Here is a 16,266-nt window from a genome sequence, read left to right as displayed (position 1 = left end):
TCAAATAAGCATACAGTACAGAATACAGAACACACTAGCATAAGACCAGCATTATATTTTGTCAGAACAGAATAATACAAGAGCATATTTGAATGACTGTACCACAAAAACACACCTTTTAATTTCAGACAGAAGTCTGAATTTCAGACACTTAAAAATTCTATATACGCAAAAGCAGCTATTGCTAACCTGCAAGGCAAGGTGCGTACACTCAAACGTCTAGTGGTAACACACTTTAAAAATATAACTGAAGCATCCAATGATTGCATTGGGACATTTCAGTTATTTCTGCATGGCAACTGCATTAAGTATCTATCAAGCTCAACAAGTGACTCAGTACATTTCTTTTTGCTAATAAGTCTTAAATGGTTTAAAATTAATTACTTAAAAACAGCATTCAGCAGTCAAAAGAAAAATCACAATTCCCACAATACAGCAAATGGAAGATGTATATTTCAATCCCCAGTTCAATTTTTTGACAAACTACCTTTAGCATAAATTTGGACGTCTACTTCTTATATACTCCTTTGACCCTGAGTAGTCTGTAATTCCCTGCATTATGTCAACCTCTCCTCAGCAGTAGGTAGAATCTGCTCCTTATTTAATTTATTAAATATCTGACTTCTAACAGGAAGGGAAAAACAACGTTTTGGTACAGTATTTTATATTCTGAACCTGCTTGCCCACTGAAAAAAGGGTATGAATAGCAACAGCAAAAATTAACCAGTTACATTTGCTATGAGAGGAAGTTATTGAGAAGGTCTTTTTGGTGCCAAAGAATATAAAGTTTGAGTTTTCTTTAGTAAGAAAATAAGATGTATTCAACAAAAAACATTAAATGTAGTTAGCTTTTAAATTTCCTGATATTTTCCAAGTCCCCACTTTACATATCAGAGTAATCAAACACATGTTCTTACTCTGAATGCTTAGCTTCACTTTGCTTTAAATAGAGAACATAACAGAGGTGCTCATGAATGCTACTAAACACACATAGGACAATTTCATTTTTAAGGCAGATACTGTCACCTCAAATTCTCAGGTCCTCAAGTAAAAATATTTTACTAGCACTTACTATCTGGCAAACTGAAATAAAAAATACTGGTATCGTAACTGTGCCAATCGCGTAATTTTTAAACACAGTTTATATAAAGACAGTAATTTACATACTCCAAATCATTTTTAAAGCAGACAACAAGCACACATAAAAAATGTCAAGAGCTGAGGCTAGTATGGCTTTTTTACCTTCAAATTTTATCAGCCCTGGAATAACCTCAAGACTAATGGAGTATGAAAAAAATTTACTAATAACCAAACCAAAAAACTACATCTTAATTTTGCCAAAATATGTCTCATTTAAAAACGGTAATTATCTAAACAGTATCTTTTACATCTAGAGGCACATAAATTTACCCTCACAAACTACTGAGCTTTCACTTGCATGTTCTGTGTTCTATGTAAGCAAGCTGTACTTGAAATTTAAGTCAGAATACCATCACTCCTTGTCTTGTACAAAGCCACGGGCTTTGAAAATCTACATCACGGTTTGGGAACAGAAGATAATGTTAGTATCACATCTTCTCCATTTTGTTATAGAAATCACAACATATCAAGAAACCACAAAAAATCCCAAGCACACAGCAAAATTTTTTTTATGGAATGAGAAATAGAGCCTACACTCACCACAGACAAACTCATCCAGGCTGACAGCAAAAATACTTCTCCCTTTTAGCAGCTGAGGATGGGCACAACTGGCATTCACAAAGATCTGGAAGTTGTTCTCTGCCATCCACTGTGGTAGCCATTTTAACTGGCAGTCACACAAAAGACTTGATGTGTTGAAGTGCCTAAGAAAAAGCAATTAAAATCGAAGGCTGTTTGTTGTTTTTTCAGTTTGTAATACAGATCTGTATGAGTACACTTTTGTAACAAAACTAAGGTTTTAGCTTAAACATATATTGCAAGAGAAAGACAGCAATTTTGTTCAGCTCAAATCCCCTCCCTTGCCTGGCTGGCCATGCTGTGCCTGATGCCCCCCAGGACATGCCTGGCCCTCCTGGCTGCCAGGACACTGCTGACTCAAACTCAGCTTTACCTTGGCCAGGACACCAGGTCCCTTCCCACGGCTGTGCTTTCCAGCATCTCATTCCCCAGTCTGTCCATACACCCAGGGCTGCTCTACCCCAGGTGTAGAATCCAGCACTTTATCTTGCTCAACTTCATACAGCCCTCTCGTTTGTTGAGGTCACTCTGCAGGGCCTCCCTGCCTTAGGGGGAGTCAACAGCTCCTCCCAGTTTTGCACCATCTGTGAACTTGCTCGGTATCCCTTCCAGTGCTGTGTCCAAGTCATTTATCAAGAGCACAGGGCTGAGGATGGAGCCCTGCTGCACCCCACTAGTGACAGGTTGCCAATTTGATGTCACCCCTTTCAGTACAACCATGAGCCAGCATTGCTCTGCACTGATCAACAGAACAAAAAGGTGAGAGGACAAAAACCCATCCACACTAAAATACATTTTTCGCAGTGACCGCTTCATGACTTCACTGAAAATCTGTCTCTGCTACAACAGGAGAGAAGGACCCAATTACAAGCACTGACAACCAGGTCTTTACAAAAGAATTACAGCACTGCATTTCACTGGTCCAGCAAGCTTTAGCTTAGTGATAGCACTGCTAATCTTGGAGCACATTACATCAAAGTCTTGCTTATCTAAAACCTGTTAGAAATCACCCAATTTAAAATAAGGACTTTAGAGACAATAAACGTAGCAGAAAATGAATGCCTCCTATCCTACACTCTCACATAAAAAGTAAAAAAACCCAGAACACTGACATAGCTTTTCATGTTATTTCAGAGAGATTACAGCAGGGGTTTATCACTGCATCAGGCAATGTCTTACAAGGCTTTTATTTATAAATTTTCAGGACAGATATACCTAATAGAGATGGTATCTTTTGATAGAAACTTACAATTCTTTGAGTTTCTTCATTTGTGAAAATGCATTTCCTTGAACTGACATAATTGCATTGTTACTTAGATCTCTACGAAAAAGAAAGAAAAATAGGATTAGAAGAAAATAATAATTTATTAAACTGAGTGGATTTAGGACTCAAACAATAGTTTTCTATTTTAGTGATACACAAAACATGCTCAAGCTCAAAAACAAAAGAGACACAAATAAGGAGTTCCATAGCATGCTTAATATTTAAGAAATTCTGCATTAATTCCAGAAGTCACACTCAGTGTAACTCCAAAACTGAAAAATCATCTCAAGACCACAGTAGCAGCCATGGTAAGTGTATTTCATACCAGTATACCAGTATCAAAAATGGTTTTTTTCAATTCTGGGTTAAATGTGAACTTCTGCTACTTACAAGTGTTCAAGTGCATCCAAACCAGAAAATGCTTTCTTTGTAATGGATCTAATTCTGTTTCCTTGGAGTATCCTGAAAATATTAAGTACATGATGCAGAAGAAATCAATTAAATGGAAAGATTTTTGAGCTGAATAATTGTATTTTTGGCGTTTACTTTTGAACTGTGACTAGTATTCACCACTCATCCATCTCCAATGCAGCAAAATGTACCACATCTAAAAGATACTAATTTATTCCCCCTGAAAAAGTATCTAGATTTTACAATTATTTTAGAAGACATTTAAGGTGTACAGTTAAGTGACATGGATTATTCTAAATATATAACTGCAAACATATTTTAATTTCATAAATCTGCATTTGAAAACTTCAATGCAATGGAGCCACTTCCACTGGATGCAGCTTTACCTTACTGAAGACTAAGCCTGTCACTATGCCTTTGTCATATAATACATTTACTATTTCTTTGTATGGGAAAACCTCATTGTTTGATAAATATGTCCATAAATAATAATAATACTTACAATATTTCAGATTAGTTTGAATTGGAAAATCTTGAATTTCTTTTTTTGAAAAGGAACATGTTATAGAGAAAAAGGTGATAAGGGAGAAAAAAAAATCATCTCTGCTATGGAAAATTTAGTATCTTTAGGTGCTGGGCTTGTCCCTTGAAAGACATATAATGAGCTAATATGTTTAAGGCATGATGAGATACAAATATTGTAGCAATACTTACAGCTTTCTAAGTTTATCTAGGCCAGAGAAAGCACCATTCATATCTTCAATAGTCCATGATATTTCATTGTTTTTCAGATCCCTGTTTAGGAGGAGAGGGGAAATCAAACCACAAAAGCTATTAAAAAGAACAAGGCACATACTTCAACAGCATGTATTACTTTAAAAAAAATTCTAAAATAGCTTTCTGTTAGGTTGGATTTTTGTTCAGTTGGTTTTTGTGGGTTTAAGAGAAGCTTTTCCTGATTAACTTTATCATTTTAATTTCTACTGAAAGACTTTGAAGACTATTAGTATTTTTCCCATTGATAATTAAAAGTATGACAACCTCAACAATTTTTAGAATCGTGAGCAAACCAACCCACATATCCCTCCCAAAGGTATTCAGGTACAGGACTATCTTAAGAGAATGTGCATCACAGGAAGGGAAAGGATCAACTGTCATCCCTTTGAAACACCCTCACATTTTTTTAAGTCCATAATAATAACACCCAGAGAATCATTTTAACATCCCAAAACAGTTGCTTAATTATCTATGAAGCATAAAGAGATTAGAAATTTGTGTACAGAATAGTGTGTCAGCAAACAATCTACAGGGTCGGGGTAGAGGAGAAAGAAAAATCTAGGAGAAAAAGCCTAATATTTAATACCTCAACACCTTGCAATTCTCTAACTTCCTCTATTTATGATCTCCAACTCTCTATATTCTTAAAAAACACAGTGTACACTCCTCTAATTTTCATCTTTCCTAGATTCCCTAAGTGTGAGTATGTTAGCAAACCCCTGAAAATAAAGCCTAGAGGGAAAGGCAATCATTTTGCTCATCTGGCTGACAGATGGGTCAGTGGTATGCAATGGGAAGGTTTCAATGAAGAGGAATGTATTTAGATTACTTTACTTTCTTCTTTCCCTTCCTTCAAGAAATGCTATTGCAAAACATGCTATAATACTTAAAGCAATTGTCCAGTCACGACAATGAGTTTTGTCTTCTTATTTCTGCTGTGAGAGAAAATGATTCAGTTAAGACACAACTACAATCCAGATCCCTGAAACTGTGGGTAGCAGTGCTCTGCTTGCTGCCTTCAAACAGAGATATGCCTCTCCCACAATAATGCTACTGGAAGTTTGTATCACATTTACCACCAACCACTGTGCACTGCCTTAACAAAAGAGAACTCCTCCCTTTCTCAACTATTCTGGAAAGCAATTTTACTGTAAGAAAATCATACACTGATCAGGGGAAGTTAACAGAATGTTCTTAATGTTTCTTTATTTCATAAAAAAAAAGAAATAACCTATAAACACAGCATTTTTCTTAAGGTTTTTGACCTTACAGATTGAGTTTGTCAACTTACAAAATCTGTAGACTGGAAAGTCCCTTGAAGGCACAATCAGCAATGTAATTTACTTTGTTGTTTCCGATGTACAGTCCAACCAGCACGCTTAAACCAATGAAACTTGAATCATCTAACCTTGCTAACTGATTGAATGTCAAATCTCTGCAAATTTAAGGGGGAAAAAAAACATTTTAATGTTCATACTGCAGTGCTTATTTAACTTAGTTCAACCCACATGGACTTTCAGGGGGGAAGCACAATTTTTCCCCTTATGATTATCATAGCACCCACTACAACACTTCTGACCACACAGCATTTTGCATTGTTTTGAACAATTCACAAACTACTGCAGGATTAATTTCTCTCATTTGAAAATTACTGTGTTACAGCTTTAGTACAACTGCTACAGTGAAATGGAGCAGTCGCAGCTAACTTCAACTTCTTTCAACAAGATGTAACTGTCTTATACAGCAAGGTTGTTGTCACCTTGGAAACTTTGCTATGAAAAATTCACAGATCAGTGCTAAGAAGCCCATGTTTTGGCATGTACCCGGCTTTTGAAACTGTTAGAGAATAAAGGTACTCACAGCTCACTGAGTTTTTGGCAAAATTCCCAGGCATCAGGACTGATCCTGCTGATGGCATTTTGGCTGAGATGAAGCTGCTGCAGCATCAGTAAGCCATAAAGCCAGCCTTTGGTTACCTCTGTTAAGTTGTTATGGTCCAGCTGCCTACAAACACCCACAGACAGAAAAAGACGTAAGTAAAAAGAAGTAAGGTTCAGAAACTCAGCAGCATTCATGCTATGCCACAGTCCACATCTGACCACATTACACTGGCTAGATAGCTGGAGCCTCTATTAAAATCTTGAACTGTATGCATGCACTTAGAATGTGCTTCTCTACACAATCACTACTGACTGCTTGCTCCTTTTCAGACCACAACAAGACAATTCAATTCAAAAAAGCCTTTGAATTTTACCATGCAATTCTATTAATTAAGTTTGTGCAAATCTAGTTTATATGCTTTCAGCAGCACCTACCAGCAAATGTTTGATACTTACAAGACTTCCATGTTGGTCAAACCCCAGAAAGCACCATCCATGAGCCTCGTAACCCCATTTCTCTGCAATTTTAATGATTTCAAAGCAGGAAGTCCTTGGAAAGTGAGCCCATCTATTTTTCTGATTTTATTGCGACTCAGCTCCCTGCATCAATAGAATTTACAGTTACAGTACACTGATTTTATCAACATGCCAACAACCTTTCTTCCCTCTCTGAAACCAACTTTATTTAAACACTTTTCTTGCACATGAGACAAAGACAAGAACTAATAAAAATCAAACATTTCATCAAACATGAACACATGTTCAACCATGTTAATACTGTTCTGCCTTTCTGATACTGAGGACAAGTACTTGGTAGTTCACCGATTTTCAGACTTAAAGAATCCCTGTAGACCTAGAGTGTCATGGTTAGCCCTGTTCCCAAATTCAAAACTGAAAATGGTGTTTATCTAGCAGTAGAGCTCTTAAGATTGGTTTGTAATTGCAATCAATGAACAGACAAGAAAAAGTTAAAATTTCAGTTGTGATAACTAGACAAAATTGAACATCCTCGGTGATCTTTTTCTTTATCTGTAGCCAAGCACAACCAGTTATACATAGTGCCTTCCCTCTCTCAAGTGGTCTTGGCACTTACCCTCCTGCCACTACACTCACCCTGTACAGGTCAGAAACTGGGAGCAATGGGTATCCTGTGAGGGAGATGTAGGGCATAACTAGCCGGAGGGCAAGATGCAGTGACGGGAGTAGACAATACTACCAAAAGATAGTAAAACAAGTGATTATCTGCCCCTTCAAGGAAGCCTTAGGTTTACCAAACTAGGAAGAATCCCTCCTTCCAAGACTTATTTCCTCATGCAAAGTAAAGGTCTCCCCACAGTTGTACCATCATTATTTTTCAGAGTCATAGCCCTGTAAGAATTCAGCTTTCCTCTATGGCAGTCTGACACAAAATCTACCTGACAACAGACCTGAGAACAGAGGGAGAATTCTACTTCCCATATTTTGTTTAAATATGAAGAAAAATTGAAGAACATTCAGTAAAAACAGGCTTTAGCTCTTCCCCATTCTTCTCTGAATAGTTACAGGTGATAACACCAATTTTTTGCCTTCCTTGCAGATAAGCAACCTAATATACCTTAGTTAGCATACTGGTTATGAACAAAAGGAACATTTTTAGGCAAGAATATAACCAACACCCAAAATTCAAGGTGAATCTGAAGATCAGAAAGTCTACCAAGATCATTAACAAATCCTGAGCTTTGCAGGACTGTTCTTATACTTTTCTACTGAGGCCTGAGTAAAACCATTCCAACTCTTGTACACAAAGAAACAAAGTCACTCTTTACAGAAGTGTCAAGCACCCTAATATTTCAGTGTTCTTATAACCTATCACTTTCAAGGCTAACCTAAGACACTTTGTCATTTTTAACTCCTGACTATCTGATATGAAAAATAATTATCCAGAATTTGACAAAGGGCAACCCATTCTCTTGTCCATTTTCTGCACTTTCTAAGTCTTCCAATTAAAAAAAAAAACAAACACAGTCTCTTTCATGTAACTTTATTATTCATTCAGTAAAACATTTATGGACAGGACTGTATCAGTAAAGCTGAAAGTCTATTTATTCAAGCATATTGCTTATTGTCATGTCATCTGAAAGTAAATGAATTTCCTTCATTTCACTGTGAAAGCACAAAGTAAATGGGTGCTGCAGTGAACTATGTAAGTTTAACTATATAAGTTTACTTTACTTACTGTTTTCCTGATGCTTTTTTACAGAAATTTTGCCACTACCTCTTTTCCAGACTTTTTTTTTCTTAACTTTTAATAGGCAAACACAATTTTAAACACAAAGACTGTTCACATTTCACCAACATATAAGACTAGTTTTGTTCAGCACAACGCTGCAGTTAGTAAAGGTTGTAGTAATATGTTTTCTCTGTCTGTCTCACTCTGCCTCTGGTTAAATTAAAGGCTAAAGTTCAAGCCCTGCCAGTGCTTTGGAAAACCTGAAAACAATTAGTCAATTGTAGGTTACACTTACAGGTGCTGCAGATGGGACAGTTTAAACATCTTTTGAGGAATTGCTGAAATTTTGTTCCTGTTCAGTTTCAATACTTGAAGTGTGGTAGACAAATTGTCAAAGGTACCAGGCTCCATAGAGGTTATTCGGTTACTGTTAATATACCTGTTGAAACAATGTCCAGAAGGTTAAATTTACAGTTATTTAATAAATTCTTAACACCAAGTAGTGAAACACAAAGCTCTTATGGTGCTCAGTCATTTATAAATGTATTTTTTTCACATTAATTAGAGCTCTTGACAGCTTATTCTATAATCAAATAGTATTTCACCACCACCATTGTACTCTTCTCTGCCAGAGTGTGATAATGAAAGAAAATAGTATGTGGCAATCCTGTTACTTTTTTATCATTCGGTATATCTGGCATTGCAATATTCCTGAATAAGAATTAAAGTGTATTCACAGTAAGTCTATCAAACCATATATAAATACAAACTAGCCTATCCATGAGGAATTCAAGTTCATTTTATCACATAATTATTTCTCTCAAGAGATACATCTATTTGTTTCATCTCAAATAATGGCCTTAGCTTTTTTAATGAATTAAAACATCTCACTGTAACAACTCATATATTCAAATTAGCATCTTATATTAAACTAGACAGGTGAAAGCAGGAATATTTAATGTCATTCCAATTAAAAGAAGATTTAGTACCTTAATAAACAGCTGCCAATCTAAATTATCCAACAAATTTTTGAAAGTTACCTGAAAGAAAAAAGTGATTTTTACTTACAGATACTTGAGTTGTAATGATGGAAATGATGAAATTTTTAGCTCCGATATGTTATTGTTGCTCAAGTCCAAAGTCTCTAGACTCTGAAATGGCTTCAGATGTTCAGACAAAATGTTGGCTATCTTGTTATTGGTCCTGGAATTTAAGGGCAGTAGGCATAAGACTGTCATTTCCAGAGTAAATACATCTTAAGTACACAACTCTGGCAAATATTAGTTCTTAATTCCCCTACTTGAAAATAATTTTAAGCTACAGAAAAGCAATAAAGTATGTTCTCTATGCATAATATTAATCTGAAATCAAAAATTGGAATAGTCTAAATAAACTTACATTAATATTTCTTAAAATATAATTCCAGGAAACGATGAAAAAAATGCAATATCATCAAATTACTGCAACTCATGGCTTTAAAAAAGCGATGTGTAACTTTATAATCACCTATTTCTGAACAGTAGAAATACCTGGTACTTTCATGGAACAGTATGGCACAGTATTAGAATGAAATAAGGTAAAAAATGTCTTCTATTTTAAGCAAATTAGTATCATAGTAACTAAACACAGTGTTTGGGGTTTTTTGAGAATTCCCTTGGCATGGAAGTCCAACTGAATTTCCAGAAAAAAAACCACAGAGCTAGATCATAAAAGATGGACAACAGTGCAGCCCCCTCAAAAACATTCTCTAATTGTGGAATTAGACCTGGTATTTCAACCTACAGATTTTTCTAATGAGTTGGCAAAGAACAAAAGTTCTGCATATTAGAGGTCATTACAGGAGTTTCGGACTTGATGTCTGGTCAAACTTCAGCTCAGCACCACACCCAATTCCACAAGAAAAAGTAGGCAACAATCTGAAGATTGTGGGTATTGTAGTCTGCTCTAAGGAAGACACCTTCTTTCACTTTCACACATGAACTTTTTCCAATGACCCTATTTCATGCTCATACCCAGTAACCTACCAGTTTTTCAATCTCAGCTGCATAATGTACAGAATCATACTTGCGCATCAGCAACATTATTGTTCAGGGCTACCAATACATAGGCGAAAGCAGATCATGACCAATTAAAAAAATTTAACCTGAAATGGTTCTTGTTACCTTGTAAGTTCAAGTAAATTCTAGCTGCGGTACATTCTGCACCTTTTTTTGATAATTACCAAAATTTAGGAGCTTTCCCCAGATCCTAGAGATTGCAGGCAAATGCAATTTTAGTAAAACAATCAACAAGAACATTAATTCTGGAAGGCGTTTGCCTTTACTGGAAACACTTGCTCTGGATCAAATAGTAAACCACTCATTAGGGTGGCATGGACAACTCTCATGTATTCAGGGGGTGTGGGCGAACTACTGCTCAAGACAAAAAAGCCTTAACTAACAAACTGAACCATAAGTGAGATTAATGGGCTTTCTGACCACATATGGGAATGGGTAAGTGATCCTGCAGCCCCTCCAATGCTGAGCTTGTATCACGTTTCATTCCTTAGGCTGTCTGGTAGAGGTAAACGGCATTTTTTAACTCTTAGCTGAAAGTATTTATAATAAATGGAAACAAATTACTTTAATAAAAAACAACAACAAACACCATCACCGTGTGTCAGTTCCACTGGCCAAATAAGAATGTGAGTTAGATAACAGGTCACAGAGCCTTGCCTTTATGCATTAGTTTGTTTACAAGGTAATTACTAACAAGGTATTAAAACTGCCAATTACTTGAGTGACGAATAAAATTTTCCTTGCAGTAAAAGTGTGCTCCAGCAGAAGCCAGCAATTTCCTGAACTGCACGCCTCCTAAATTGCAGTGTGAAAGTGTTCAGTTATAAGACGGCTTGCACAGTACTGTCTTTGTGTCAGCACTGCTCCATAAAACAGAAATTCCTCACAACTGGCAGGATAATAGCCCCTGTATTACAAACTTTAGTTGGACCTAATGGAACTGAATAAAACTCTTACACCGTCTTCAGAGTAGCACTTAAACCAACTGGCAAATTATCTGACACAGACCAGATTACAACAAAAACAACCAAACAAAAACCCCTCAGCTTGTTTGTTTCAGGAGCATTTTTCTTTTTTGGAGATGGTAAGGCCATACTGAGGAGTGACGAGCCAACTTATTCTGCACACTGAAACTGCACTACACATCATAGTCCTATAGTCCATCTCACAATCAAAATAAAACCAGCTCTCACTGCACCTTCCTGGTTAATCATATTAACCAGGAATAGTAGAAGTTACTCAGTTGCAAAACAGCTGAATGGTTCACTCTCTATTGTTCCAACACCCTAGCCCAGTTTCTCTTCAAAAGACTGTAAGTATAACAATTCACATGTGGAAATTACTCAGCACTGAATTCTGTAGCATATCCAAATGGTTCTACTTCAAGACCCAAGTCTATTTAAAATGAGAAAGTTTAATTCTAATTAGATTTTTCTTCATAATCATCACTTAAGCAAATTAAAAAAAAAATATACCATCTTCCTCATAACTGCCAAATCACCATCAAAATTAGTCAAGAAGCACATACTTAAAAACACAGACCTATCTAACTGTCAAGAGAGAACCGAAGAGTAGACATGTGGGCACAATGACATAGAAGTTTTTCCACTGAGAGGATGGTGGGGGTAAGAAAACCCAAAAGAAAATCTTTCCTGTGAGATGCTACTGTTGCTGTGTTCAGACAGAAGGAGCTGCATACACCCCATTGGTTTAATGTCACAGGCCTTCAAGGGGAGATGAGAGAAACAGATCTCCTACAAGAAGAAAACCAGCACATCAAGTTCTTCCAGAAACTAACCTGCAGCAATTTGATAACAATTTCTTCATGTGGAAGGAACAGCAACATGCTGCAGCTTTGTTACAACTTCTCCTGTTACAGCTAAAGAAGCAGGAGTACCAAGGAATGCAGATGAACCCATTAAGAAGATACACATGAATTTGAATGTGCCTTTTGCAATTTGAGTGCCTACACCCTGACTTGAAGCAAAAAGCCCCACAAACCAACGACCATAAATGCATACAGCCTGATTTAATTACTTTTACATAAGCCTGTGTGAATACCAGCTTAAGAGAGAATACCAGTTTTTCATTATGGCTATTGGAAACCCTAGCTTTTCCTCTCAACATTCATGACTTTAAACACACCAATAGGCCAGAAATCCTGTAACAGCCCACTCAATCCTGATCTTAATATTCATTCTATATAACCAGCTACCATGTATCTGAACATAATGACTTGCACTTTCCTTACTCTGCGGAAATACAAAGCAGCTCAGAAAATTCTGTATCCATTTTGTTGAGCATCTATTTAACACCTTTCAGATAGAAAAGCTCTTAAATGCTAACATCCCCTCCACCCCACCCCCAGTCTTTAAAGATCTGAGACAGTCATACTGTCTCTTGATACAGACTGACAGTATGAAATGTTTTCTACCTAAGAAAAAACATCCATGTAAGCTTCATGGTCCTGATGAGCTGCAATTCATCATGCACACCGTAACATGGAAAATGCAAGGCAAGAACAGATTAGGACCTGAAGTCCTATCTTTTCTTTGAAATCTCAGCATAAAAAACCACTCCTGCACTTCTAGCATAACTTCTTCTTCCAGCTATATCCTGATTTGCAGTGTTTTGAAAACTTCTTAGCTGGATCTCACCCTACTATCTTGAAAAGGAGTAGTGGAAGGGTAGTGGAGGCTCCAGTAGAAGCCTGGAGGTGAAGCAACCAGGTAAAAAGTAAGTTGTCTAGAACAACAATTTTGAAGGAGAGTCCATACAGCCTGTTCTGCATAACCGTTAGATGTAAAGTAATTATCTTAACATATGCACATATCTGGACTAACACAGCACCTCCTGTCCCTCAACTAAGCCCTGAAAGGCAGAATAATCTGCATCACAAACAGGCAAATTAAACCATAGTGAAATCTGCTGGAAAACAAGAGGACACATAAAGAGGAAAAAAGAAAAGCCTTCTGCTAGGACTAGATGTATCTTTCTGACCAGTGCTAAGACTGAGAGACAGAAATTCATGGATGCCTACTCTGACCAGATCAGAGCTCTTTTGGAAGCAGCCATATCAGAGTCTTTGCAAAACCAACATGATTGTCCACATCTGAGTATGTTCTGTGTGGTCTCCATTGTGTGCCACTGCAAACACAGCCTCCTTTTAAATTTTTCTGTGTTTTTCACCTGTTCTTCCCATCACTTACTAGCTGATGTTATATTCATGTAACTGGCATATTCTTTCTTGCACTTCCCCTCCTCCCCTCCCAAACTCCTTTGGGAACAATGATGCAAATATTGTGTGGAAGAAAAGTGAAGCAAAAAGAAAAAAACAAATTATATCAAATACAAAGGATCAAGACTGTAAGTGGAAGTGCTGGATTTTACATACCTTGTGGCTTTTAGGATAAGACTGGACAACTTTAAGGAACTCTATCAGAAGAGCCTCAGTAACTACTACTTCAAGAACAGAAAAATTGTTCTTTTTTTCTTCAATTTCTACTTATTTGAATACTAAGCTGTATTGTAATGAACAATTACATTGTTTAAAATACTGAAATTGCAGTTTTAAGCTGAACACTACCCTTACAAAGAAAGCAGCCTCTGATATGAATGGGACAAATGCTCCTCTCACCATTAAGACACCCAACTGGACTGAATTAAGAAAATCTGGGGTTTTTTTTTTAGTATTTTCAAGTGTTAGTCATAGAAATACTACAAGTGAAACAGTTTTTCTCCAAGACACAGTCAGCAGAAATAGCACCCAAATTCTGGTTCAATTCCAGTTCTATTGGTAGGTTTACAAGTCTGATGCCTCTCATGCATGAGCTTCTTGCCTTCCTTGAAGCAAGCAGTCCTTTCTTTTGAAGGTCTCCTCATTCCATGATCCATGCCTTTCATTCCTCTTTCAAGCCAGATGTCAGAAGGACTCTACTTTTATATTTTTTGTTTTTTATGGCATACAGGCATAAAATAGAAAACGAAAACTCAGAACCCTGCAGGCTACTGATACCCTGTCCAAAACTTGAAACCAAAGGTTTATTGATTCCCAAATCAAACATAAACTGGGAAAGGGGAAAGAGAAAGATGCAGACAGAAACAACTCTGTGATCAGATATGTTTTCATCAGCAAAAAGAAGAGAGACAAATCCAAACTTTCAAACACATGATACTTCAATAACAATTGCTTTCTGATTCCAGTCATAGCACCAATATGCAACTTATTAAGCTTTCCTTCCAAACTCTTTTAATATCCTAATGTCTGTTTTCAATTCAGTTTTCTGCCTTTTCCAAAATAATCAAAAATTACTTAGCATGTGATAGGCAAGTCAATGTATAAGTTCATCCCTTTATTTTGCAATTATTATAAAGCAATGCAAGCATCACTACTTTGGCAAGAGCTGACAACAGCAACAATAGCCCACTGCAGACCTGGTGAGCAGACAGTTAATTAATCCTAAAATCTTGGAAAATTTTAAATATGACCTAGATAAACCCAGCATAATTCCCTCCATTATTATAAATCATCTCTCTAATGTAAAGAGTTCCTAAATAAAAACACCTATTCTTTACTGTTATAGAGCAACCCTCTCTTTTAGAGGGTTCAGCCCAAAGTCTAGGCAGTTTAGATGGCACACCCTTCTAGATGTACCCTAACTTCAATCATTAATACAAGGTGAGGAATGTTCTTCCATCCACTTCTCTTTCACTCAAGGAACAAGTGATTTCACTGCTCTATTGCAATCAGTACCACCAATTCTCTAAAACTTAATCCAAATACTTATGCCTGACCTCTCAATTTCACTGTCACATCTCCCATTTTCCGTATCATAAGCTCTACTCCTCTGTAAAATTCCTACCACACTTCCATTCAGTCGTATCAGAACAGTTCTCTATTTTTGTAGTCCATTACTATTCTTTTTAATTCACCTTTTCCTTTACCACTATGATCAGAAAATCATGACAGATTTATCTATTGCAAATTGCTCATAGAATCTGCATTGTTTTCCATTATCATTGCAAAAGCATTAATCTAGGTTCTCACTCCTTATATTTTTGCTACAACAAAGTCTGGGTTTCTACATACTTCTCGTTCCCATCATTCAGCTTAAATTGCTGCCATAAAAACTGAGTTTCCATGTCTGTAAGTCTGACTAAGTCAGGTTTCTTTTAATATTCTTTCATTTACTTCCTCTTAAGTCTCCACACCAAATGTCAAAGACTGCAAGAACTAATTCCAGTAAGTTTCTCGCTCTAGCTTTTTGCTCACAACTTCAGACCAAGTCACACATGGTTTACCACCACTCTCAGTTTTGGGACATTCTCCAAGTAGCCTTATGCCTGAAGCCCAGTCTGGCATTCCTCTATCCTTTCTTTCAATCCTTCTTCAAAACAAACTCTTCCAGGCAGCATCCAAATCTTAATCCTTCCCATAATAAAGTGGTAGCTGAAGAGATGACAAGGATGCAAAATATTTGACCAACGTTTTCCTCATACTGGGATCCAGACTCTAGTATGCTAGCTTTATAAACAAACAATACCACTTTCTCTGGCAAGCATAGAAGGGAAAGGCATCCACTCCTACTGAATGTAAGCTTTCATTTTCAGGAGTTTCATCTACACATCTTTCTTGTGACTGCAGCTTTCTAACTGCATACCGAGACAGTGTTCTCCTGGATTTTATGCACAGCTTTTGCTCCTAGACCACTGTGAGATGACAAAGAGGCAAACTTCTCATACCTTCCCTTCTGTCTTTACTGAAGGCCCTTCACAGGGGTTTATATTACTGCCACAAAGCACAAACTATCACTCTTATTTCCAAATTGTCAGCTGGGACAAATGAATGATTTATTTTGAATGCTTGCTTCGATTAGTTGAATTTTATTTCTCAATATGACTATCTGAAGCCTTATCCAGGATGCCCATTATCACATAACATACATAAAT

At 36.8% G+C, this 16,266-nt stretch overlaps 1 protein-coding gene across 2 annotated transcripts in view; it reads right to left on the bottom strand.

Moving 5' to 3' along the window:
• Positions 1–16,266, bottom strand: part of LRIG3 (leucine rich repeats and immunoglobulin like domains 3) — a 40,892-nt gene that overhangs the window by 11,908 nt on the left and 12,718 nt on the right. Inside the window, exons 4-12 of one of the 2 annotated variants that reach the window (XM_088055638.1) lie at positions 9,329–9,463; positions 8,556–8,699; positions 6,508–6,651; positions 6,032–6,175; positions 5,463–5,606; positions 4,109–4,189; positions 3,374–3,445; positions 2,969–3,040; positions 1,681–1,844 (exon numbers count right to left, since the gene is read on the bottom strand). In XM_088055638.1, the coding sequence (XP_087911764.1) occupies positions 1,681–1,844; positions 2,969–3,040; positions 3,374–3,445; positions 4,109–4,189; positions 5,463–5,606; positions 6,032–6,175; positions 6,508–6,651; positions 8,556–8,699; positions 9,329–9,463 (1,100 nt within the window). Of the gene's footprint in view, positions 1–1,680; positions 1,845–2,968; positions 3,041–3,373; positions 3,446–4,108; positions 4,190–5,462; positions 5,607–6,031; positions 6,176–6,507; positions 6,652–8,555; positions 8,700–9,328; positions 9,464–16,266 lie in introns of those variants that run through there. The other variant, XM_088055639.1, reaches the window with a different exon arrangement.

This window comes from Pseudopodoces humilis, chromosome 5 (assembly GCF_049639895.1).
Source record: "Pseudopodoces humilis isolate 2021_Gansu_Grassland_sample_001 chromosome 5, ASM4963989v1, whole genome shotgun sequence".
NCBI classification, from domain to species: Eukaryota; Metazoa; Chordata; class Aves; order Passeriformes; family Paridae; genus Pseudopodoces; species Pseudopodoces humilis.
This window is presented reverse-complemented; position numbering and strand designations above follow the sequence as displayed.